Source organism: Notolepis coatsorum, assembly GCF_963971535.1.
Source record: "Notolepis coatsorum genome assembly, chromosome: 13".
In the NCBI taxonomy this organism is placed as follows: Eukaryota; Metazoa; Chordata; class Actinopteri; order Aulopiformes; family Paralepididae; genus Notolepis; species Notolepis coatsorum.
The window spans coordinates 22,590,258-22,615,488 of NC_140177.1; the positions used below are offsets into that span (position 1 = coordinate 22,590,258).

General features: G+C 43.3%; 1 protein-coding gene across 1 annotated transcript in view; it reads right to left on the minus strand.

Moving 5' to 3' along the window:
• Positions 1-2,607: 2,607 nt before the first annotated feature.
• The window catches only part of prkci (protein kinase C, iota), a 123,302-nt gene continuing 100,678 nt past the window's right edge, over positions 2,608-25,231 (minus strand). The window contains exons 13-18 of the mRNA XM_084327913.1: positions 11,301-11,388; positions 10,941-11,066; positions 7,869-7,948; positions 7,046-7,135; positions 5,396-5,511; positions 2,608-4,610 (exon numbers count right to left, since the gene is read on the minus strand). Of these exons, the coding sequence (XP_084184039.1) occupies positions 4,523-4,610; positions 5,396-5,511; positions 7,046-7,135; positions 7,869-7,948; positions 10,941-11,066; positions 11,301-11,388 (588 nt within the window). The 3' untranslated portion in view covers positions 2,608-4,522. The remainder of the gene's footprint in view (positions 4,611-5,395; positions 5,512-7,045; positions 7,136-7,868; positions 7,949-10,940; positions 11,067-11,300; positions 11,389-25,231) is intronic.

Below are 25,231 nucleotides of genomic sequence, written 5' to 3' on the forward strand. Positions count from 1 at the left end.
TCTATCCATATATCTCTGTATGATAGCATGTACAATAGTGCTGCATATATATATATATATATATATATATCCATATCTGTCTGAATATAGCTGCATGTAATTCTTCTATATACCTACTCATACACCTGTATATACACTGCATGTAGAATAATGCAGTATATACTGTGTATATATATTTATTCTTACTGTAGATATATTATCTACATATAATCCTTATCACATATGAGTAGATATTATATCTATATTATCTGTACATATCACTAACCTACTCTTACTAGTTACGCTGCCGGTATGACTTAGTCTTTATACCTGTATCACTCACTGTACATATTAATACTACAACTCTGTACATACATTTGATTAGCAGTATTACTCATTTATATAGTCTATACCCAGTTTAATCACCTGTACATTGTATATCACTATGTACTTTACTGTTACATTTGCACTCTGGTTGGATGCCAAACTTCTTTTTGTTGTACTGTACTTGTGCTGGATAATGACAATACATTTTAATCTACTCTAAGCACGGTCTGTGTCTCATGATGCTACGGAGCTACACCTTGAAGTGCAGTATGTTTTGCTAAAAGGGACCAGTTTACCGCCGAGCCCGATTACTACACTGCTTAACAAATCCCTTCAGGGATGGGAATAAAACCCTCAGACAAGATAAGAGCAATTAAAACCGGATGTTTTCCTAGATCCTCCTCCATTTTACATCATTAATTATACAAGGTTAGTCCCCCCCCCCCCCTCTCCCCTCTCTCTCCTCCAGGAGGTGTCGAGCGGAGCTCCAGTCGGCGCGCGCCTGGGGAGGCGAGCCCCCGTATGCAGACTCTGCCGGGAAAGGGGCACGGGAACAATGTCAACCGCGGCGCCTCGGGACCGGAGGAGAAGTGGCGAGACATTCATCCTCGTCCTTCACACGCTGACGTCCGACGTGTCCCTTTGTAGTCGTACAAGGGGAGTAATTTTCCACATAAAACCCCGCTCGTCGGAGATGATATGCATATACAATGGGCTGCGAGGAGGTGTGAAGGCCACGTGCGCTGCGTTGCCATTCAGCAGATGTGGGGGTTTGTGCAGTGCGCACAAATCAATCCCTTTTATTATTCTCGACACCTCATCATTTCCGGGGGCCTTCTCTTTCACCTCTCGTAGCGTGACGCGTGCGAGGGAACAGGGGGAGTGCTCCGGTGTCGGTGACCTTTTGACCCGAGGGGGGGGGGGGGTTGAGGGCCTTCTATAAGCCAGGCCGACGTCACGTGACCACAGGAGACACAAGAAGCTGTGCAGACAAGCTGAGACCGAGCCCTGGTCCACCGGCCTCCTGATATGTGCAGATCTACAGACGATAAGTGGCTTGTATCCAGTCAATAAAACCTGCCGTAGCAGGATGTGAGGGGTATTTATTTTCTAACTGAGATGTATACGGTTATTTTGCCACCAATTTCCCATTTTAAGCAACGCTGTCCGCCTACATTCCATCAAACAATTCCTGTGTCACCTGATGATAGCAGCCAGTGCAGCATTACGTTGGGCTGTGCCTACTACTGTTACGCAAGCAAGGGAGGCTCACGTGACCAGAGAGATTGGCGTGGTGGGAAGGAGCGCCGTATTTTAAAGAAGACCGTGGTTGTTGTTCTGCCCGTGATGAATAATGCCTTGGGTACACAATGTTTGTTCGTAATTGTCTTTACAATAAATTGATCGCTGGAAGAAGCAACCAGAACATCGGAGAGGGCTGGTCACCTACCGAGAGGCGGGGCGAGGAGCTGGTCAGGCTCGCAGCTGGACCAACCCGTTACCGAGAGGCGGGCCGAGGAGCTGGTCAGGCTCACTGGACCAACCCGTTACCGAGAGGCGGGGCGAGGAGCTGGTCAGGCAAAGTCTGACAAGCCAAGCAAAATTGTACCCATCCAAACCAAATGATCACATGACAACTGGGTTCTGAGTGTTGCCTAGACAACAACCATAACTATATGTACAGGACCGGTTGGACTCTACAAAACTAATGCAACATAACTCACTTTTATGACAAGGTTAGGTTTTAGAGGAAATTAATTCACGTTGACAAACATAAGCCCCTCTTACAGTAGCTCTACGTCGCCATAGCAGCATTCCATACACAGTGTATCTACAGAGGAAAATCATCTTGCCAAGTTTCTCTTCATTTTGATCCAGGATATCAAAATATCAAACCGCGTCCATCATTGTGACAGTTAATGATTCAACGCTTGCACTGAAGAACGATATAAGTCCATTTTGAAATGGTCTTGGACAGCACATAAATTTGCAATTGTGAAGTTAATCTAAATCACTTGGGAATGGGAGGGTGAATGTGATATATCACAAGTGACACTACTCAAACTCGACTGTCTAACTATGAGTGAACACAACACGAACTTACCACCTTTAGATAATAAAGTACTCTACCTCTGCCTTTAACTGTGAATGAATACAACACTAAGTTACCATCTCTAGAAAATAACGTTTGAAAACACTGTTCCTCTGAAAACGTAAAACAGACTCATCCGGTTCTTCGTCTCAGGTACTCGATTGATTGAACAAAACACCCACATCGCCACAAACACCCATTACCACAAGGAGGGAAATAAAATGTTTATTTCACGTTAACCGTGTTTTCTTTACATAGTGTTAATTAATAAAGATCAGCAGGGTCCTGTAGGTGGTATCCATCCCCCCCAAATAGCACACATCATCCCCAGTAGTGCTTCCAGAGAGGGCTCACCCAGTAACAATCAGGAATCAATGTAGTGATAAAAAACAAAAACAAATTAACAGTAAATCTTGATTCATAAAAGTTTACCAAAAAGCCAAAACATGTGTAACATAATTCTCAGATGTAATTGTTCCTCCGATCACCAGATGGCCCATAAACATTCTCTACAGTTGAGCTTAACGTTTCGACAGGAGTGAGGAAATTCATGCTTGATCCATTTACCGTCATTTACTCAACTTGGAGTTAAGGGGGGAGTTAAAAATGGCTTTTTCTGAGCTTTTAAATGCTAAGTTTGAAGCACTTGTTTGATCTCATTCAGGAAATTAACCGTGGGTTAGAATCGGTCAGAGTCCCATTCTTTGTACAGCAGACAGATTACAGTTCTCAAAACCACATCTTATGGGCCTGAAAACAGAGCCCTGGGGTACTCCCAAACGAGGGACCATTAATTGCATCTTGCCTGGGCTTCGGACATCCAACCGAACACCCATTTCAACAATCACCGTATAGCATTTAGATTCACAATGAAATACATACATGGAATGAGAACAGTAGAAAAAAAAAAAAAAAGCGAAAATGGAATATAACATGATTTAGAAAGGCAAAGTTATCATAAAAAAGAACAAAAGAATCTGTATATATAATTTCTATGACTGTAATCTTAGAACAGCACATTTTCCTATTTGTATATACTGTACCTTCTAAAAACGTACCACCAAGACATCTTTCTCTCAAAAATATTTTTTTTGGTCCTGCGTGAACGTTGATTGTATGGATGGTTTCCATAGCTAAACTTAAGCTAGCGCTCCAGCCTCAGGTGTCCCCCCAGCATGTCGCCACACAGTAAACCTTCATTCACAGTTTGTCAGTATCTACTGATATTATTAGTGTTGGCTGTGCTACTGTAAAGTCGTCCTCACTCTGGTGGGAGGATGGTCTCGCTCCCCCCGGGTCGCAATTCATCACAAACAAACGGGGGAAACAAACTCCTCTCTGGTTCTGATAACAAACCAGGCCGGACATTTAACACTTAGAACAACATATATAGTGACTGCTATGTCGTTAAATATAAAATAAAAAAAGGAGGAAAAAAATATATATAAAGATTAAGTTTTTTCTTTTTCTGAAAAAGAAAAAAAAAGGCTAGTGTTGTGTTTCTTCTGTCCTCTACAGACGCGGTGCTGCTAATCCATGTGGACTCGATGATGAGAACGTTTAAAAGTCAGTTATGTCCAACTGTGATGTGGCTTGGAGCTTTTAAAACAAAGAAAAGAGAAGAAGAAGTAGAAGAAGAAAAAAAAAGGCCTTGTCTAACGTATATCCTCAATGGTCGTTTATTATGTACAAATAAAATATGCATCGAAAACACACCACCAATGTGGCAGAGAGAGAGGACGCATAGTTCTATTTTCTCACGGACTGTCCCTCCTTCCCCCCCGTGTCCAGTAACCTTGGAAGAACCTTGTAGCCTCGTCAGCGGGCCGGTACCGGGCCCCCGGTGATATCAAATCCATAACCCCACGTGGGCTCTCGTGATACAAAAATAAGTGAGGAAGAAGGCAGACTTAAGGACTAGTGGTTAGAAATGGCAGAGAGTGAGATCGGTTTGGCAAAATTCGCGTTCCGTGGAGCGCGGTGGGGCGCGGCTCTGGAACCAGGTTTTGTGATGTCGTTGGGGGGGGGGGGGGGGGGGGGGTCGTCGTCCCGTAACCATGCAGCGGAAGAGATGCCGTGTTGGACGCGTGTGTCGTGTGTCGATGTGGCGATGTGGAGGGTCCCTCACACGCACTCCTCCGCCGACATGAGCAGCGGGTTGATGTACTCAAAGCCTTCGAACTCCGACTGGTCGATCTTCCTGACCACGTCGCTGAAACCAAACCAGAAGAGAGAGAGCGGGTCAGTCGATTGAAAATTAAATGGACTGCATTTATATATATACTGTGTATATATATATAGCGCCTTTATTGCAAGGTGCCAACCTGCTCATCGGGAGCAGTTAGGGGTTAACTGCAATGTAAGTGTAAATATGTCTTTACTACTATGCATTCAAGACTGTAGCACCCAAGTTCAACACTGTTTGACAAACATTGTTACTCGGCTGCCAGAGTTGTGCCCTTCCTGCTGACTTGTTGTACAGAACTTGTAAGTCGCTTTGGATAAAAGTGTTCAGCTAAATGACTGAATGGCTAAATGTAGTGATGCACCGATGTGAAAATTATGGCCGATACCGATAACCGATATTAATATTGCTGTTCTGGCCGATACCGATATTTACCGATATTTCTGTATAGAAAACACTTTTTTATGATAATCAAATAAAGAATAAATAATAAATAAAAAAGATTATAAACAAATATATTTGTTTATTTTTAATATCGGCCCTATCTTGATATCGGACAGATACTGGTGTAAAAAAAAAATAAAAAATACCATATCGGCCGATATTATATCGGCGGCCGATATATCGTGCATCACTAGCTACGGTAAATGTAAGGACACTTCGACACGCTGCCTGGGAGGAGCTGGAATCGAACCGGGTACCTTCCGATTACCAGACAACCACTCTACCTCCTGAGCCACAAATTACATAAAATAGGCTTTCTTTTTAAATGGTGACAATATGAACTGAATTGATATATTCTAGAAACCCACTCGTCGTCAGGCGTCAGCTGGATGGGCTCGTTGGTGAACTGGGCATCAAAGTTATCCAGACCAAACTCTCCTGAGATGTTGGGCTTGAAGGGAGGCACCACCTGCTTCTGCTCCATCTGGGAGACAGGAAGGAAGAGAGACAGAGAGACAAGAGACAAAAAGACAGAAAGAAAGAATTAGAGAATGAAAGAAAAGACAGAAAGACAAAGAAAGAAAGACAAAAGACAAAGAAAGAAAGAAAGAAATGAAGAAAGAAAAATGAAGAAAGAAATTAATTAAGAAAAGAAAGAAATTAATTAAGAAAGAAAGAAAGAATAAAACAGCAAAATGAACCACAAGAACTCATAAACACAAGGGCTTAAGACATCCTTAACAGGAAGGAACATGAACCGAGGCTGAGGTGCCCTTTGAAAGATATACAGCAACATAATAAAGGGTACTGTGTCGGTCTATTAATAGCCTGAACAGCGTAGTACATTTATACACTAAACCTCTAATGACCCACTTTCATGTCTAGCTCACGTCTCTGCTACGCTACAATAGTATCCAGCCCTCGGTTCTGTTATGAGTGGATGTAAACTTCCCGTCTTGTCTAAATTCCTCTGCCTCTATTTTCCATTCCAAAGACCCGTTTGCCTGTGCCCCCTGCAGGCAGACTGGTGTAGTGCATGGCAGACGGGCTAAGCTTGGGTGGGTGTGTGTGTGTGTGGTGGGAGTGGTGGGGGGGGGACGTAACCCGATGCCTTCAGACAGTGTGACCGACTGGTGAGTCCCTGCAGCCCAGACCAAACAGGGGGAGAGAGGTCACAGATCCTGCTGAGTTGCCCTACATGTCTGTCTGTCTGTCTGTCTGTCTGTCTGTCTGTCTGTCTGTCTGTCTGTCTGTCTGTCTGTCTGTCTGTCACGCTGCCTATGTGGAAGTCTGCCTATACATCCATCTGTGCATGTCCGTCTGTCCATCTGTATGCGCCTGCCTGTCAATGTCTGTCCGTCTCATATGCCTGCTTGTCTCATCTGTGCCAGTCAGCATGTCTCATACGTCTGTCTGTCTGTCTGTCTGTCTGTCTGTATTTCATAGGTCCATCCATCTGTTTGTCTATATCTCATTTGTCCATCTGTCTGATATGTCTGTCTGTCTGTCCATCTGTATCTAATGTCCATAATATGTCTGTCTGTCTGTCAGTCTGTCTGTTCATCTCGTATGTCCATCTGTCTGTCCATCTCGTACGTCAGTCTAGTCTTTTTGTCTGCCTGCATGCCTCAAGGACATTCTGACTCAGACCAAATAACCCTCAACTTTGACAGTGTGTCTATGCCTCCAGGGTGCGAGAGGGGGAGAGAGAGACAGACACCCAATGCACTTAAATTTGACCTTCCGCTGTCTAGCTGCTGTTGTCTGTCTTTCCTCCTCGCCAGGATCAATATATGGATCAATTCTGACCTATTTGTCAGACAGCACATTCTGAAGTTCACTTCTAACCACAAGAACTCAAGACAAGTAAAAATGTTTAATATATAATAGGCATGATTCACGTCTCCAATGCTATTCTGATGACTCCGCTGTCAAGGTAAACCAGAAGATAAGAGAGAGAAGGAGGGGGAAAGAGAAGGAGGGGGAGAGAGAGAGAAGATAAAATGCGGATGACTCACAAGGTCCCACTCTACGTTTCGGAAGAACGGATGACCCATGATGTCAGCAAAGCCTGTCTGAGGGTGGCAGCCTAGACGGTCCTTTGGGTCCTGTTGGGAAAGATGGGAGACAAACGGAGAGAGATGGAGAGGAGAGGGTGAGACAGATGGAGAGAGAGGAGAGGGTGAGACAGACAGAGAGAGAGAGGGAGGATAGGGTGAGACAGATGGAGAGGATAGGGTGAGACAGACGGGGAGAGAGAGAGAGGGAGGATAGGGTGAGACAGATAGGGGGAGGGGAGGGGATAAGGTGAGACAGATAGGGGGAGGGGAGAGGATAAGGTGAGACAGATAGGGGGAGGGGAGAGGATAAGGTGAGACAGAGGGGGAGGGGAGAGGATAAGGTGAGACAGAGGGGGAGGGGAGAGGAGAGAGGAATGAAGGAGTGAGAAACAGGTGGGGAGGTGGGTGGAGGGGGTGAGGGTAGAGGAGATGATGGAGATGGTGCAGAGGGTGAGAAAGGCCGGGAGAGAGGAAAGAGAAAAGAGGGGAGAGAAGAGAAGAGATAGAAGAGGAGAGGAGAGAAGAGGAGAGAGAGAAGAGGAGAGAGAGAGGAGAGGAGAGGAAGTGGAAAGGTGGCGAGGGAATGAGGTGTAAAAAGTACAGTATGGAGGTAGAGAGATGGGAGCGACAAGGAGAGAGAATGAGAAGACAGTCATAGACAGACAGTGAGTAAGGACATTATTATGTTATGTGTGCGCGTGCGTGCGTGTGTGTGAGTGAGAGTGTGAGAGTGTGTGGTGTGGGTGGTATCGATCCAGCCCCGTCTTGAGCCCCTGCTTACCTTGTTGAGGAACCCCTTGAGGACGCTGGCAGCTTTGACGGACAACGACCGGGGGATTCTGATCTGTTTCTCCAATATTACTATGGGGGTGAGAGAGGGAGAGAGAGAGGAGAAGAGAAGGGAGAGAGAGAGAGAGAGAGGGGGAGAGAGGGGGAGGGAAGGGAGAGAGAGAGAGAGAGAGGGGGAGAGAGGGGGATGGAAGGGGGAGAGAGAGAGAGAGAGAGAGAGAGAGAGGGGAGGGAAAGAGAAGAGAGAGGAGATGAGACAGTTGGTCCCCTGTGACTCAGAGGATGGCTTCTGATACTGCAGAGGTTATGGGTTCAACGTCCATATTGAAAATACATAGAGTGGCCATTGGGCGAAGTCTAGATGGCTTTGGATGCATTAGATCGGAGACATCTGCGTCTGGTGGGCAGAGTCAGAGCAGTGTAGACACATTGAGGAAGACAATAATCCTAATCCATCAGATGCTGGCATGGCACTTGTTAGTGTTTCCACTAATCAAATGGTTGGTTTAAATAAACAAATCTATACAATGGTGTTCCCAACATGCAACCGTGCAGAATGAGCTGTTTAAATCGAGTGCTTATCATGTATAATAACTATATAAATAAATAATTCCGGTGGTATGGCATTTCCAGATTTTTTCCACTATTTTAGGGCCTACACTTTAAGACCATTGACAACATGGTTTGATCCCCAAGCATTAGTATCCTGGAGAAAATTAGAAGAAAATATAGTAGCCCCACATAGACTGAAGGACATAGCATACACTAAATTATCAATTAAGCAATGCAAACGGAAATTTGGCCCCATAATTACTCATGCGATCCGGATATGGCGTGAAACACAAAAAAAACATTCTAATCCACATAAATGGCATAATCATACTCCCTTATTCAATAACAATGCACTCTTGATTGGAAAACTACCTATAAGATTCCCTAGATGGGAAAAGCAAGGCATACACTCATTAGGTGATGTTTTTAACAAACAGGGTTTCTGTAGCTATGAAGAAATACGCAAAAAATTTAATCTCACCGAGTCCACAATTTTTTTTACACAGTTATTGTTATGTTTGAAGTCTCACGGTGTTCCATTAAAGATACCAATTGAACACCACAGATACCACAAATTCTTCTATGAAAGAGAGACATCGAGAGGTTTTGTTTCAGATTTTTATCATCAATTACTAACGTCCTCGTATGAAACCCTCCACCTAGACTCCGTCTGGAGGAGGGATATACCAGACCTGGAAAGCTATTTTGATTGGCAAGAAGCCTGGGCAAATGTTCGATTTACATCAAGGAACCTGGACCATCAACAAATAAATCTTAACTATATTCACAGGACATACTTGACTCCTATAAGACTGAAAAAAATGGGTCTTAAACAAGACTCCAAATGCTCCTTATGTACAAATGGGGATGAGGGGACATTTATGCACATGTACTGGGACTGCCCACCAGTTAAGATATTCTGGAAAGAGGTGACCCAGCAATTATCAAATCTCTTAACTCTGAATATACCTGTACACCCCTCTGTATTACTGCTGAATGATGTTTTTGAGTATGCAGTACATCCACAGCTAAAGAGATTGGTTCTATCGGGTATCACAGTGGCTAAAAAGCTGATAGCATCACGATGGTTCCAACCGGAAAAAAATTGCCGAAAGGTCTGGATTATTACATATCTCGATGTGATTTATCAAGAAATATCTACAGCAAGAATTTTGGGTTTCAATGAATCCAAAATGACAATGTGGTTAGAAGTGGTGGAGAAAATAAAAGCTAGCATATAATGGTAGTGTCTGGTTAGGAGCGAGGGATAATGGATGGATTATCCAATGGGGGGTCCGGGAGGGGGGGGTACGAGCTAGAGCATATGTGTGTAGGGTATTAGATAGCAGGTATTGGGGGTATATCCTGTATAAGACATTTAACTATATGGTGATTTAATTGGATGTGCACTGTTAATAATGCTTGTATATCTTATCGTGTGTTGTCATGTTTGTTTAAAAAATAATAAAAAAAAAAAAACTCCTTCAGCAATCAGCATGGAAAAAAGCATTAAAAATAATAATAATGAATGAGATGGCAGCCCTAGGAAACACAAAGCCAGGTATTTACAGTTACTATACGTGTTTGTACCTCCATATTTAGATGCACTGACACATTCATCTACAACAGATGGACACATCATATAACTGACAATTAGGCTGGTGTGACCATGTGTTTCTAACTCTATATATATGTTCCAGAATTAACCCTCCCCTGTGATGATGGTGGTGGTGGTGGTGGTAGTAGTGGTGATGTTAGTATTGGTAGTGGTGGTAGTATTGGTGGTGGCTTTGGTGGTGGTGATTTTGGTAGTAGTGGTGTTGGATTTGGTAGTAGTATTGGTGGTAGTGGTGGTAGTGGTATTGGTGTTTGTAGTGGTGGTGGTTTTGGTAGTGGTTTTGGTAGTAGTATTGGTAGTAGTATTGGTGGTGGTTTTGGTAGTGGTTTTGGTAGTAGTATTGGTGGTGTTAATGGTGGTGTTAATGGTGGTGGTTTTGGTAGTGGTTTTGGTAGTAGTAGTGGTGGTGTTAGTGGTGGTTTTGGCACTGGTAGTAGTATTAGTGGTGTTAATGGTGATGCTTTTGGTAGTGGTTTTGGCAGTAGTAGTGGTAGTAGTGGTGGTGGTGTTAGTGATGGTGGTTTTGGTAGTGGTTTTGGTAGTAGTAGTGGTAGTAGTGGTGGTGGTGTTAGTGATGGTGGTTTTGGTAGTAGTAGTGGTGGTGGTGTTAGTGATGGTGGTTTTGGTAGTGGTTTTGGTAGTAGTAGTGGTGATGTTAGTGGTGGTTTTGGTAGTGGTTTTGGTAGTAGTAGTGGTGGTGGTGTTAGTGGTGGTGGTTTTGGTAGTGGTTTTGGTGGTGGTGTTAGTGATGGTGGTTTTGGTAGTGGTTTTGGTAGTAGTAGTGGTAGTAGTGGTGGTGGTGTTAGTGATGGTGGTTTTGGTAGTAGTAGTGGTGGTGGTGTTAGTGATGGTGGTTTTGGTAGTGGTTTTGGTAGTAGTAGTGGTGATGTTTACCTTGGAAGAGGTAGTCTTCTGTGTTCTGGTCTGGGTTGTCTGAACTCCCCACGATATCGAAGGGCGACCGGCCCGCCATCATCTCAAACATCAGCACCCCCAGCGCCCACCAATCCACACTGAAGCCTGGAGACACACACACACACACACATATATATATAACAGCAGTTATAGAACACACAAGGGACAGATACAATAGAATAATGGAGAGAGATTTGTGTACGATGAACATAATAGGGACGGTAATTCTCACCGTAATAATCTATATAACGCAGCAGTAATAGAACACACAAGGGACAGATACAGTAGAATAATGGAGAGAGATTTGTGCATGAACATAATAGGGTCGGTAATGCTCACCATAATCCTCTCCTCTGAGTATTTCAGGGGCGATGTAATTGGGGGTCCCGCAGAAAGTGCTGGTCGTATCACCTGGTCTCAATCCCTCCTGGAATATATAAGAATCATTTAAAGGGGACCTATTATCAAAATTGCAGAATGGAGGGGTTGTCCCAATACTGAGATGATGTTAAATATGTGCATTGTGCCTTTTCTGCAGTTCAGCTGCGACAAGAACTCTCCCTCTTATAACGAGTTATTCAGAATTGCAGCCACAATCGCCATAGTTCGTAAGACATTGTATATATACTGTATGTATAAATATATATGTAGATCTTGATAAAAAATGCATGTGTACCAAATGGTGCCTCGCTCGTAAATAAAAGAAAATGTCTTTATGTTTCTGACAATTTTAAGGGCAAGATTGTTACACTACTGCTGGATCTTGAGTCATATTTGATCTGCAACGTCTAATCTGACAGTTTGATCTGAATTTCAAACCACTGCTAGTTAGAGGCACAGAACAGAACTGAAACAGAGGTATAGAGGCTGCTTGAATGCATAAGCTGTTGTTTTCTTCAGCAAAATACTTAAGACATGTTTAGGGGACCTCAAATACATATGACTTGTTGACGAGGACTAACATTTTATTATGTCCCCTTTAAAACAACATGTTTACAAATTCCTCACAACCCCCCCCCCCCCCCCCCCAGAAAACACAACCTTACAACAGGGCTCCATGGTCACATTCCACATTCTTTTCCAAGGACAAGAGCCTCTACAGTAAAGACATTTACGAGTGTGATCAACGCAGGACGGCATGGTGGCCCTGCTGGCTAGAGAGACCATTCAGTAACTGGAAGGTTAGTAGTAGTAGGTTCCATCCCCCCCCCGAACAGCCAACCAGCCTATCCATGTCAAAGTGTCCTTGAGCTATACACCAGACCCCCAAACCCCGTACGGGGACGCTGCAAACGGCTGGCGCAGTGATGCGACCCTCCTGGGTTGAATGCATATATGTGTGCATTTCTCAGGGGGATTTGCAAAAAAAAAGAAGAAGAATGTATTGCTAATCATGCCGTGGGGCAAGATGACGACGACGGGGACGCTGTGAATACTAATGGGAAATACATTCAAACACTCACCGCCTTAATCTGCACATTTCAACGCACTCATGTCCTCCTCTGCAATCCTCCACGGAACATGAATTAATTTCCAAGAAACGTACGCTACTAAATTGGTAGTACTGTAGAACTATAGGGCTGTCCTTCCCCTAAAAGAGAAGATCTTGGTCGACCAAAAGGTGTCTTATCGATTGGTCCAAAGTGTGATCGCAAAGCCCTCCATTGCCGTAGGCTACAGTAATGGCGAAATATACTAAATCCCCCCCCCCCCCCCCCACTACTAGGGTTGGGTACCGTGCTTTTAAGGGTGCCGACCGAATTACATCGGTACTCCAGAGTAATAATAATAATAATAATAATAATAACTTTATTTGTATAGCACTTTTCATACAGAGGTTGCAGTTCAAAGTGCTTCACAACAGTACCGATTCATGCTAGATCAATCTATATATATATCTATAAATGTATGGTAGCTTTACATGTTTAGTTACTATAAGAGTGTAACATAGAGCCTTTTCCACAAATATATATTACTGTCTCGTCTCTTGGGAAAGACCAGACGAGGTCAGAGGAGTTTGATCATATTTACTGAGGATGGCCAGATAATGTTGTTCAACAATGTTTAAATTGAGAATTTTCTTCTTTATTATTATAATAAATTTTTTTACAACCTAAATAAAAATTGTTATTACAGAGAGTGTTAAGTACCGAATTCCAGGAACTGGTACAGGTACCAGTATCGGTTCAAATGTGAACGGTACCCAAACCTACTAATGTTAATTTAGAGGAACACACAGGAAACGTTGAGGAAATACCAGCGTAAAAAAAAAACTCTGTTTCAATCCTGTTCTCATTCAAGCGACCTCTATACTCTCTGTTTCGGTCCTGTTCCCTTTCTGTGCCTGTAACTAGAAGTGGTTCGAAATTCAGATCAAACGGTCAGATTAGACAGGAAACGCGATATCAGACGAGGTTCAAAGCGAGATCTGGAACCTTCTATGGACTTCAACGAGCTCCGTGGAATGGAGAGAACATTGCTGGAGTAATATGAACCTCTTAAGCCCGATGGGTCTGGTACCGGACCCACAATGACATCACGCCATAAATCCATCTCTACAGACTGTATGAATTAATGTTGCGTTTCCCCCCCCCCAAATGTAACCAAGAGTAAAGACCCTAACCCTGTCAAAACAGCAGTCAAAGTGTATATTTTTCAGTATTACGTTTGTTTACCAACGATTTGAACTGTTATTAGTGAAATATAAGATTATAGAAATCTCAGGACATTGAGTCGGAAACCGGCGCATATTGACGTGGGAGGTGGCGCAGCCAAAAGTGAAGTCTTTTGAAGGAAGAGACCCAGGGCTTTCGAATTTCGAAAAACTACACTACCCAGCTAATGCCAGCCCCTGTCAATCATCTGACTTCTGGATTTACCTTCTTATTTTTCGAGATTATCTCCCACAAACCTGAACGTTATTCTGTGAACGTGTCTGGTCAATTTTAGCATGGTGTTATTCACCGTCAAAGATGAAAAAAGAAAAGTTAAATTATTTGATTGATATTCTCCTTTGGTTCATTACAATTTACTCAAGCCTAGTAACAGACACAATATTTCTGAGACTGGAAATACATTCCCTGAGATCCATAGATGTCCCTAGATACCAATAACATGTAAATGGACCTTGTAGAAGTGGAGCAATCTTCCATTTACTTAGGTATGTATTTTTAGGCGGATTTTCAGAAAATAGGGCTTAAGAGGTTAAAAGGTTTGTGCCAGGAGAAATATAAGAACACGAGCCCGACTTGTCGGGAGACAATGTGGGTCGGTGGAGGCAAACCACTTTCATATATTTTGGGACTGCCTTAAGATAAAAGAATATTGGGAGGATATCCATGGAGCAACATGTTCTGTGTTCAGTAGGGAAACATCAATGGGGGTGGAAAGCATGTGTCTGGGACACGTTGAGGCTCTGGAAGGGAGAACAAGATCTCACATTGATACAAGCTCTTCTGGCAGCAAGTAACGAGTCAATGACTAGGAAGTGGTTGAAGCCAATACCGCCCACATTAGAAGACTGGTACGGGACTGTGCTGGAAGTATTCCAAATGGAGAAACTAACATATTGATTAAGACAGAAAGAGACATTTATAAACATATGGATCAAATGGAACATAAAACTCATTACCCATGATTTTAGTCTGATTTAGTCCAACTAACCCCAACACTAGTTACCTTCCTGTATGTGGTTTTAGTCTGATTTAGTCCCTAGTTACCTTCATGTATGTGGTTTTAGTCTGATTTAGTCCCTAGTTACCTTCCTGTATGTGGTTTTAGTCTGATTTAGTCCCTAGTTACCTTCGGTTTTAGTCTGATTTAGTCTAACTAAAATAAATAAATAAAAAACATTAATTACAAAAGAAAATGGACTCTGTAATCGATGAGTACTTGTGATTACTTTGGTTAACCATGTTTCCATGCGTTTATATTTGGCCTGTAAATTAGAATCTTATCGGCCAAAACATTTCCAGTGGAAACCCTGCTCTGATCCACCCGCCGCGTTTGAAACGTTCCTGCGAGAAGAATTAAGCTACAACATCGGGACAGTGGCTCAGGAGGTAGAGGGGTCGCCTGGTAATCGGAAGGTACCGGGTTAGACTCCAGTGTGTCGAAGTGTCCTTGAGCAAGACACTTGACCCCCAACTCCCCCCGATGAGCAGGTCGGCACCTTGCGTGGTCGCCTCCACCGTCGGTGAGTGAATGTGTGGGCGAACAAGTGAATGTGAGGCATAAGTTGTAAAGCGCTTTGGATAAAAAGCTCTATATAAATGCAGTCCATTTACCATTTAATCTATGATTAAAAAAAGTTAAAAGGAAAGCAGTTGAAGAGTTGTAAAATATCAATTAAAAACAGAAGCGTGAAATGAATAGCAAACTAAAACAAAGCCATATTACTGTGGCAGGCTGTAGACTCAGTCAATCAATTGCCCTTGCTCTCGATACATAAAACGAGGCTTCTCAACCAAGTTAATACAATAAACAGTTCGTAGACCTTTTAGGCACACGGATAGCCGTTTGTATGTCAACAAAAGAAAAGCCTGCCTTAAGAAAAGAATAAAAAGCCTGCCTTAAGGAAATATCCAGCATGATGTAGTTGGGAGGCTGCCAGCTTTGCTCTACCCATCCTCACTCTCCCTCCACAAACAGAGATCACATTATGTCTCAGAGTGATGTAGACATCCCTTTGTGCCACCCCCCCCCCCTCTGGCCTCCAGAATGAGCAGGTCCTCTAGAATCCCATGCCGTTGGTCTCTGGGTCTTTATAAATCCAGGGTCCAGGAGACTGGCGCCTGCACTGCACGCTTTAACGCGCTCCACAACGCCCACTCGCTGCTCCGCGGCAGGTCAGCGGATGGTCCTGGTGCTCCTACTGAAGCAGATGGCGTGAGCTCGTGAAAACACACCAGACAGCTTTCCAGGCAGTTTTCCAGGTGGACCAACACACAGGCAATTCTTTATTGCCTATACTGTAACATATAATATAACTGATACAGGGCATACAGACACTCATCTGCACCTTTGTTTACACCGTTTACTTTTCTCATATTCAGTTAATTATATTGTTTACACCGTTTACTTTTCCGCATATTCTTATATTCAGTTAATTATATTGTTTACACCGTTTACTTTTCGCATATCCTCTCCTATCATGATGGTCTGAGCTTTTTATTGTTTTATGTGAGATATTTTATGCTATCTGGGCTGAATGAGTGATATTTAATAAGATCATCATCTCTCCTTCAGTCTGTGATCTCTGGATTTTAACGGATTGCCACAACGTCACATTGAGGCAAACATTTTGGGACTGTCTTGAGGCCTAGGCCTACTAGGAATCCACCTGCTGTGTTAGCTTAGCTACCAGGCTAGCTGATAGCCTAGCCTCCAGCTCAAACGGCAACAGCCTGGCTAATTGCCAAAAGCCCAGGCCAGCAGCCCATCTGCCATCCAGGCCAGGCCCAACACCAGCCCATCTGCCATCCAGGCCAGGTCCAGCACCAGCCCATCTGCCCTCCAGGCCAGACCCAGCACCAGCCCATCTGCCCTCCAGGCCAGACCCAGCACCAGCCCATCTGCCCTCCAGGCCAGACCCAGCACCAGCCCATCTGCCATCCACGCCAGGCCCAGCACTAGCCCACCAGGCTCCAGCAGCACTGCAACCACCAGGCCCAGACTCCAGCAGCACTGCAACCACCAGGCCCAGGCTCCAGCAGCCCAGCTACCACCAGGCCCAGGCTCCAGCAGCCCAGCTACCACCAGGCCCAGACTCCAGCAGCACTGCAACCACCAGGCCCAGGCTCCAGCAGCCCAGCTACCACCAGGCCCAGGCTCCAGCAGCCCAGCTACCACCAGGCCCAGGCTCCAGCAGCCCAGCTACCACCAGGCCCAGGCTCCAGCAGCCCAGCTACAACCAGGCCTAGGCTCCAACATCCCAGCTACCACCAGGCCCAGGCTCCAGCAGCCCAACTACCACCAGGCCCAGGCTCCAGCAGCCCAGCTACCACCAGGCCCAGGCTCCAGCAGCCCAGCTAACACCAGGCCCAGGCTTCAGCAGCTCAGCTACCACCAGGCCCAGGCTCCAGCAGCCCAGCTAACACCAGGCCCAGGCTTCAGCAGCCCAGCTAACACCAGGCCCAGGCTTCAGCAGCCCAGCTACCACCAGGCCCAGGCTTCAGCAGCCCAGCTAACACCAGGCCCAGGCTCCAGCAGCCCAGCTACCACCAGGGCCAGGCTTCAGCAGCCCAAGATACAACCAGGCCCAGGCTCAATTAATACTTTTTACCCTAATTCTACTCCTCCTCAACCTCAGGTATTTCATATCAAGTTGTTCTCTATAGCCTTCTTAACAACACTAAACCACAATGCCACCAAATAAAGATAAAAATGAGCCTAAAACAGATGAGGACTATGCCTCAGTTTGCACAAGTAAATGAATTACTGCAACAGCAAAAAGAGATGTTCACTGCTCTCTTACAGACACAACAGGAACATTTCAAAAGCTTTGTAAAAATCATCATGGACTCAACAACCTCAAGACTGGATGCAATTTCACGGGAGGTCCAGGAAATTAAAACAAGCATCCAGTACAGTACACACAGAAGGAGGTTGACGACATCAATGCTAACAATGCAAAACAGTCAGATAGTTGCAAGTACATGAAATCTGACACCTGGAAAACCTGTGAACGCCTGCTAACAGTCACAGATAAAATAGAGTATTTAGAAGGTCAATACAGAAGAAACAACCTGGTCATTGATGGCATAGCTGAGTTGCCTGGAGAAACCTGGGGAGACACGGAAGAGAAGGTGAGGAGCGTCATGATGGAAAAGCTCCAGCTACAGAGGGACATTGAGATGGAGAGGGTGCACCGAACAGGGAAACCTGTGGATGGACGCGAGAGACCAAGACCCATTGTGGTGACATTTTCAAAACACAAGGACAGATCAGCGGTTCTTCAGAGAGCCAAAAACCTCAAAGGAACAAACATTTACATAAACGAGGACTACACAGACACTGTCCGTCTTAAAAGAAAACAACTGTTGCCCAAGATGAGAGATATCGCCTTCTGAGGTATGACAGACTGATAATCAGGCCCCGAAGTAGCACCCCAAAGCAGCCAAGGGACAGTTGAATGGTTGTTGCCCTTGCCACACATACCTACATTATGTATATATATCATATAATATACAATGCTAATTAATACTAACCTACCCAAAAAGGGTTTAAAAATGGCACATATAAATATCTGTAGCATAAGAAACAAGCTAGCTGAGATATCAGAGATTTGACTATCAGACAGAAGATTTAATGAATAATGAAAGTGAAACATTATGGCTGCAAGTACACTTGCCTCATTTGAAGCCTATTGATCGGTTGCTGTTATAGACCACCTAGTGCAAATAATATGTATCTTCTAGGTGCCAGAAGGCTCTATTATGACAAATACGACGGTTCAATGACTTTATCTAAATCCAATCAATATTAGGTCGCTTTCACATATAGTTTTGGTGGACTCTGTGCGGTTCTGTTGGTGAAGTTGCAACATTGTTGCATTCTTCATTTGGTTCGTCTGCGTTCACATAGAAATCTGTGAGGCGGACCGAGACCTTCTGAACAATGTCACGCGGTCGAAAAGGGCGCTCGGCTATTGGACAGTGGAAATGTGTGTGTGGCGCGAGCCCGTGTGTGCGCGCGCGTGTGTGTGTGTCTGTGTGTGGACTGTCTGCGAGCCCTCCAGATCAGCGGAGCGAGTTTTGACATGGCATTGATCCATTGTTCTATTGAAGCACATTACCACCATCCTCTCGCTAAACAACTTGTAGACCACAGTGTTTTTATGAGAGCCCACAAGTAGCTGTTTTATTAATAATATAATAAGCCGCGTTTTTTCTTCCTTCTTCCCAAGATGCACAGATATATAGATATATAGATAGATAGATAGAGAGATAGATGCAGTGTGCTTGTTTTGCAGTGAATGAATGCTGCGAGCAGTGGTAATAATAATCACTTCCTATATTTGGTTCGCGTTTGGTCCGCTGAAGCCGAACCGAGACCTACGTTTTCAGCCGGACCTGTTTGGTCCGCGAACCGAGTTCGACACGCATTCACACAAACCCGAAAAACCGGACTATCGAATTCTGGTCCGAAAGTCCGGACCAAACAGCCCCTGTGTGAAAGCGACCTTAAACATTCCTATAATATAATAACCTAAATCTATGTAGCCCTTTGGCTCTTACACCGATAAATCATATCCTTCTATTCGAAATAATAATAATAATAATAATAATAATAATAATAATAATAATAATAATAATAATAATAATAATAATAACAATAACCAAAACACTCATATGGCCGTTACAAGAACAAATATGTGACATGTTGGACCAAGTGTGTGATTTGAGTAATGAGATTTATTTTATGGGTGACCTTAACATCGATTGGTTTTCATTGAAGTGCCCATTGAAAAAACGACTTCTAACAGTAGCAAATGCATGTGGTCTATCACAGGTAATTAACAAACCAACTAGGATTCGTTTGAAAAACTATGGTACCTACCCAGGTTTCCACCTGCATTGATCACATTTTTACTAACAATGCAGAGCTATGTTCCAAGGCGGTATCTGTAACTGTTGGTTGTAGCGACCACGACCATAACTTAATTGCTATTGTGAGGAAGACTAAAATGCCAAAGCTGGGACCTAAAATAATTTAAAAAAAATATCGTATAAAATGTTTAATCAAGACAGCTTTGTGAAGGATGTTAAAAATCTATGTTGCTCAAAGGTATTGAGGGAAAAATATCCCGAAAAATCTCTATGGGAATTTGATACCATTTTTATGCCACTTGTTGATGACAAACATGCACCATTGAGAAAGTTTACCGTCAGAAGAGTCAGAACACCATGGTTGGATGATGAACTAAAAGAGTATATGATAGAACGTAATCATGCTAAATTAATAGCAAATACATCAAGTTATAAATCAGACTGGGAGGTATATTGTAAATTAAGAAATGTTGTTACAAAATGTAATAAAAAGAAGAAGAAATTGTATTATGAAAATAGGTTTAATTATATAAAAAGTGACAGTAAATTATTATGGAATACTCTAAATGAAATAATGGGCAGGAATAAGAAACCTACCCCATCCTTTCTAGAAACAGAAGGAAAATTCCTCACCAAACCAGTTGAGATTGCTAATCATATTAACAATTATTTTATTGGAAAAGTAGATAATTTATGGAATAATATGCAAACAATAGATAATGAAAAATCGTATTTATTAATAAAGAATAAAATGATGAAAGATAAAAATAGTAAATTTTATTTTGATAGTGTGACTATAAGTAATGTAGAACATCTGTTAAGTACCACTAAAAACAAACCACCAGGTGTTGACGGTCTTGACGGGAAACTTCTGAAATTGGTCCCCGATTTAATTGCCCCTGCTATCTGTCATATTATAAATCAATCCTTTAGTGAATGTTTGTATACGCAACAGTGGAAAACTGCCAAAGTAATACTACTGCCAACATTTTTAAATTGCCATTCTCAGGATCTAATGGTCGTCCCATAAGTTTACTGCCAGCTTTAAGTAAACTGATGGAAAGAATAGTAAGTGAACAGATTAAAGACTAATAAACTAACCTACACTGTAACACGCAACACTTTGATGAACATTGTTACTCAGCTGATAGAGTTATACCCTTCTTGCTGTCTTGTCGCACAGAACTTGTAAGTCGCTTTGGATAAAAGCGTCAGCTAAATGACTAAATGTAAATGTAAATGTAAATGCTATTTTTCTTTGAACACATTAACAGCGACTGCTTTAACCCAAATGACGGATGATTGGCTGAAAGAGATAGATAAAAAGAAAATGGTTGGCGCTGTCTTACTTGATTTTACTGGAGAATATTACGGTTTCTCCTTATCTGCATTATCTTGGATTCAAACTTATTTAGCAAACCGGAAACAAAGTTTTATTTTTTTTTATTAAAAGTTTTTTTTAATCCACTTTTTCTCCGCCTGATTTTCTATGCTTTTCTCCCCATCCCAATTTAGTCGTTATGCCAATTCCCCCCCCTCCCCTACCTGGTTGTTGTGCGCATGTTCCCCCTACTGGTCGGTACAAGGGAACCCTGAAGTCTACCACATGATTCCTCCGACACATGTGGAGACAGCCAGCGGCTCTCTTTTCACCTGGCAGCGAGGGCTCTCATTGGTGAAGTGTAACGCGTGGGTGGTCACGCTGCCTTCACCACTTCCTGCCTTTCGCTGAGCAGGCGCCCAGACCTGACCTGTAGGCGTCACTGTCCACAACGCCAAATTCCCACCCACGACTTCCCTCCTGCTAACTCAGCCAAACGAGTTAGTATGACGATCGGCCCAAGCCGCAGGCAATGCTGACTCCGGGAGTCGAGACCGTAGCCTCTTGCATTGGTGACGAGCGCAATCTCCGCTACGCCACCCGACCGCACAAAGTTTTTTTTAATGAGTTACTCGGTTAAAACGGTAAGGTGTGGAGTACCCCAAGGAAGTTGCCTTGGGCCTTTGCTCTACACCATATTTACAAATGAGATGCCTCTTGTCCTAAATAAGTCCTATATTTCTATGTATGCAGATGATTCAACGATTTACACATCAGCCTCTACAGCCAATGAATTAAATACGGTCGTAAAGGCAGAGTTGCAATCAGTGATGGAATGGATAAAGAATAACAAACTAGTTCTAAACATATCAAAGACAAGTAGGATCATTTTCGGTTCAAACCATACTCGAAGAACGAACCCAGTCTTGAAACTTTTTATAAGTGATGTGGTAATTAATCAAGTCCAGGAGACTAAACTCCTAGGGGTAACATTAGACAGTAAATTGTCATGGTCACACCATATAAACAATATAGTAGTGAAAATGGAAAGAGATTTCTGTTAAAAGATGTGCTCATTTGTTACCACTAAATTCTATCAAACAGGTCATTCAAGCTCTGGTTTTGTAAAATCTTGACTATTGTCCTGCAGTATGGTCGAATGTAACAACGAATAAACTGAAAAAATTGCAAATGGTACAAAACAAAGCAGCACGTATGTGAGTACTCTTCGCTGTAAGTACAGAACTAATGTTGCAGGGCGGCTGGGTAGCGCAGCGGACTAAGTGCCTGCCTACCACCGCAGACACTTGTATCGAATCCAGCTGTCAGCGGTACCTCCGGCTTGGTCGGTCGTCCATACTAACACGATTGGCAGTGTTAGTGGGTGGGAAGCCGGTGGGGGGTGTATCCTGGTCGTTGTAAACAGTGACTCCTACAGGTCGGTCGGGGCGCCTGCTCAGCGAGGGAGGGAACTGGGGGAAGTAGTGTGAGCCTCCCACGCATTACGCTCCCCAGTGAGAGTCCTCGCTGTCAGGTGAAAAGAAGCGGCTGGCTGACTCCACATGTATCGGAGGGGACATGTTAGTATCTATCAACCCTCCCTAGACCGGCAAGTGGGGGGAAAATGCGTGCAACAACCAGGAAGGGAGGGAAGGGAATTGGCATAACGACTAATTGGGATGGGAGAAAAAGTAGATAAAAAAATAACTAATGTTGCAGTGATACACAGTTGTTTACTTGGTTACTTGTCAAACATAAGTTACTCTGCTCACTCCTTGTATTCACTAGGAATATTCTTGTTACAAAGATCCCCTCAATTTTATAAAACAATTTATCTATAAGTCGTGACAGACACAACCATTCCACCAGACATGCTTCTGCACGAGGTTTTACACTTCCAAAAGTGAGGTTGAATGCAATGAAGCAAACTGTCATGTTACGTAGTATGCAGGAATGGAACTCTCTTCCCAGACATGTAAAGCAGGAGAATAGTAAATGTTGTTTCAAAATCTTGGTAAAACATTTTCAACCAAAGAAATTGACATTCCCTAATAGATTGTGTGTACGTAAATGAAATTGTATGCGTCTGATAGATAGGAATATACGTAGATGAAAAGGTATGAGTCTGATATATGGATATATTATTAAAAGATTGTATAATTGGTTGATAAGGAGAACCTGCCTTTTCTCAGTCCTTGCCCCACAATGGTGAAATGAACTACCCACCCCAATCTGTGATCGAAATCATATTTCTCCCCCGGAGACATTATATGTACTGGTGAGCCCCTCTCAACTCTCCAACGGTTCAAGAGCGCCATCTGGTGGCCGATCGGTCGGATCGCCCAGGGCAGAAACAGGAAGTGGAAGCTGGTGCTCATTTCAATTCGGTTCGATCACTCGCTAATAGTCCCAGGACTCGAGCTGATCACAACGGATAGCAATCAGTTACCAATAACTCGATAAACAACATGATTTGGACGTATATACTATTATACAACCTGGAAATGGATCGGATATTTCGACATCCCATAATAGAAAAATTTCTGTTCCACGCTCATCTCCCAATGGCGCGAGGAAGCTACGGTGAGTTTCAGCGTTATTTTTTAATGTCTTCGATACTAACTGCTCTAATGATCATATCACCCACACTAGATGAATGATATAACGTTGCCCACGGAATTATAAACGACCCCCCCCCCCCCCCCCCCCATCCGGTCAACATCAGATCATACGTAGTAACTCCTAGAAGCACGTCCAGTTGAAATGTTTTATCTCGCACAGATTCCTACCAAACTGTATTTGATCATCAATATAATGCATTTAGGGCTATAAATCAAGTTCTGGAGAAAGCTGCAGAAAACGATAAAAACATACTTATACTTTAGACCGTATTTTAGTATGAATATGTGAATGAAAAAGTATAACGTTGCTACACCCTGAACAATAGATATAGGACGTTAAATGGGCCATAGTAATGTCAATTTAGCAATACAATTTAAAAAGTTATAGCCCTGCAAAGAAGGGGAACTTCTCCATGTTAAATAGGGCTGGCGAGGGATGGTAAATTATGAATTTAACCCCGGCGATCAAAGTGTTAACATCCAATTTTATTGCCTATATTCATGTCTTTTACTATTACCCTGCCCATCAATCAATCAATCAGATTTATTTATATAGCACATTTAACATGACACATGTCAACCAAAGTGCTGTACAGAGGGTAGATACACATAGATACATATTGACAACAATCACACTCCGTTTTATGGGAGGGCACACAGGCAAAGACATAGGAAAACAGGGCATGAGTCAGTGAACGGGAAAGGCTAGTAGGTAGAAGTGGGTGTTGAGCCTCGATTTGAAGACATCTATCGAGGGGGCGAGCCTAATGGAGGTGGGGATGCTGTTCCACAGTTCAGGGGCTGCGACAGCAAAGGCACGGCCGCCCCTGAACTTGAGGTTAGACCTCCGGACTGTCAGGAGCCTCTGATCGGCTGACCTGAGGGACCAGGGCCCTCATTCATCAACGTGGCGTAGAAAATGTTCTATTTCCACACGTAAGCACAGAATTTAGAATCAGTGCACGCACAAAAAAAACGGGATTCACCACACGTGCGTACGCAGGTTCTACGCACACCTGTCTTGATAAATATGACTTTGATCCTACGTTTGAGCTCGTGCACTGTTTTAAGTATTTGCATACCAGAACCGCCCCGATTAACCATATACGGTAATGGAATACCCCCATGAAATGTGGAAAAATGGACTAAGCCGAGGGAAGCGTGTTATGTGACAGGCTGACAGACGTGTACACGTAGATGTCGGATATGATATCTATTAACCATTGCTGCCTGGGCAGCGCAAACACTAATAAAGACCGTGCTGGAATATGACTGCCTTTTCCCGTTTTGTTTGATTAATACCCAGGGATTAAAGTTCTCCTCAATTTTATTCCAAATCGCGACGGATTTTCCGTCAATTTTCTACCTGCTGCATATGATTTCTAGAGTCATACAATCTATTTTGATGTCAGTATTGGGTAGCCTATATAAACAATAATACGAGAGCATATACAAGAACAATGAATCTCACTGCCAATGATGTAGCGATACGCCATGTGTAGCCTGCCTATATGTGATCAATACAAACTTGAACTTGAATTCCATCATGTCTGTGTGCGGGAACTCACAAGGCTGTTGTCACAATGTAAATAAGAACGTGCACTAAAAAGTTACAGTATGTAGTTGGTTGATTATTTGTATGACAGTCAGTAAACCCTTGCAAAAAGTATCCGTTTTATTTAATGAATTGAAAACATTCAGCATCGCCTTCCTCCCGGCATGCAGCAACAACATGTATCAGGCAAATGCGCATCGCAACATTGACTTAGTGGAATCCCT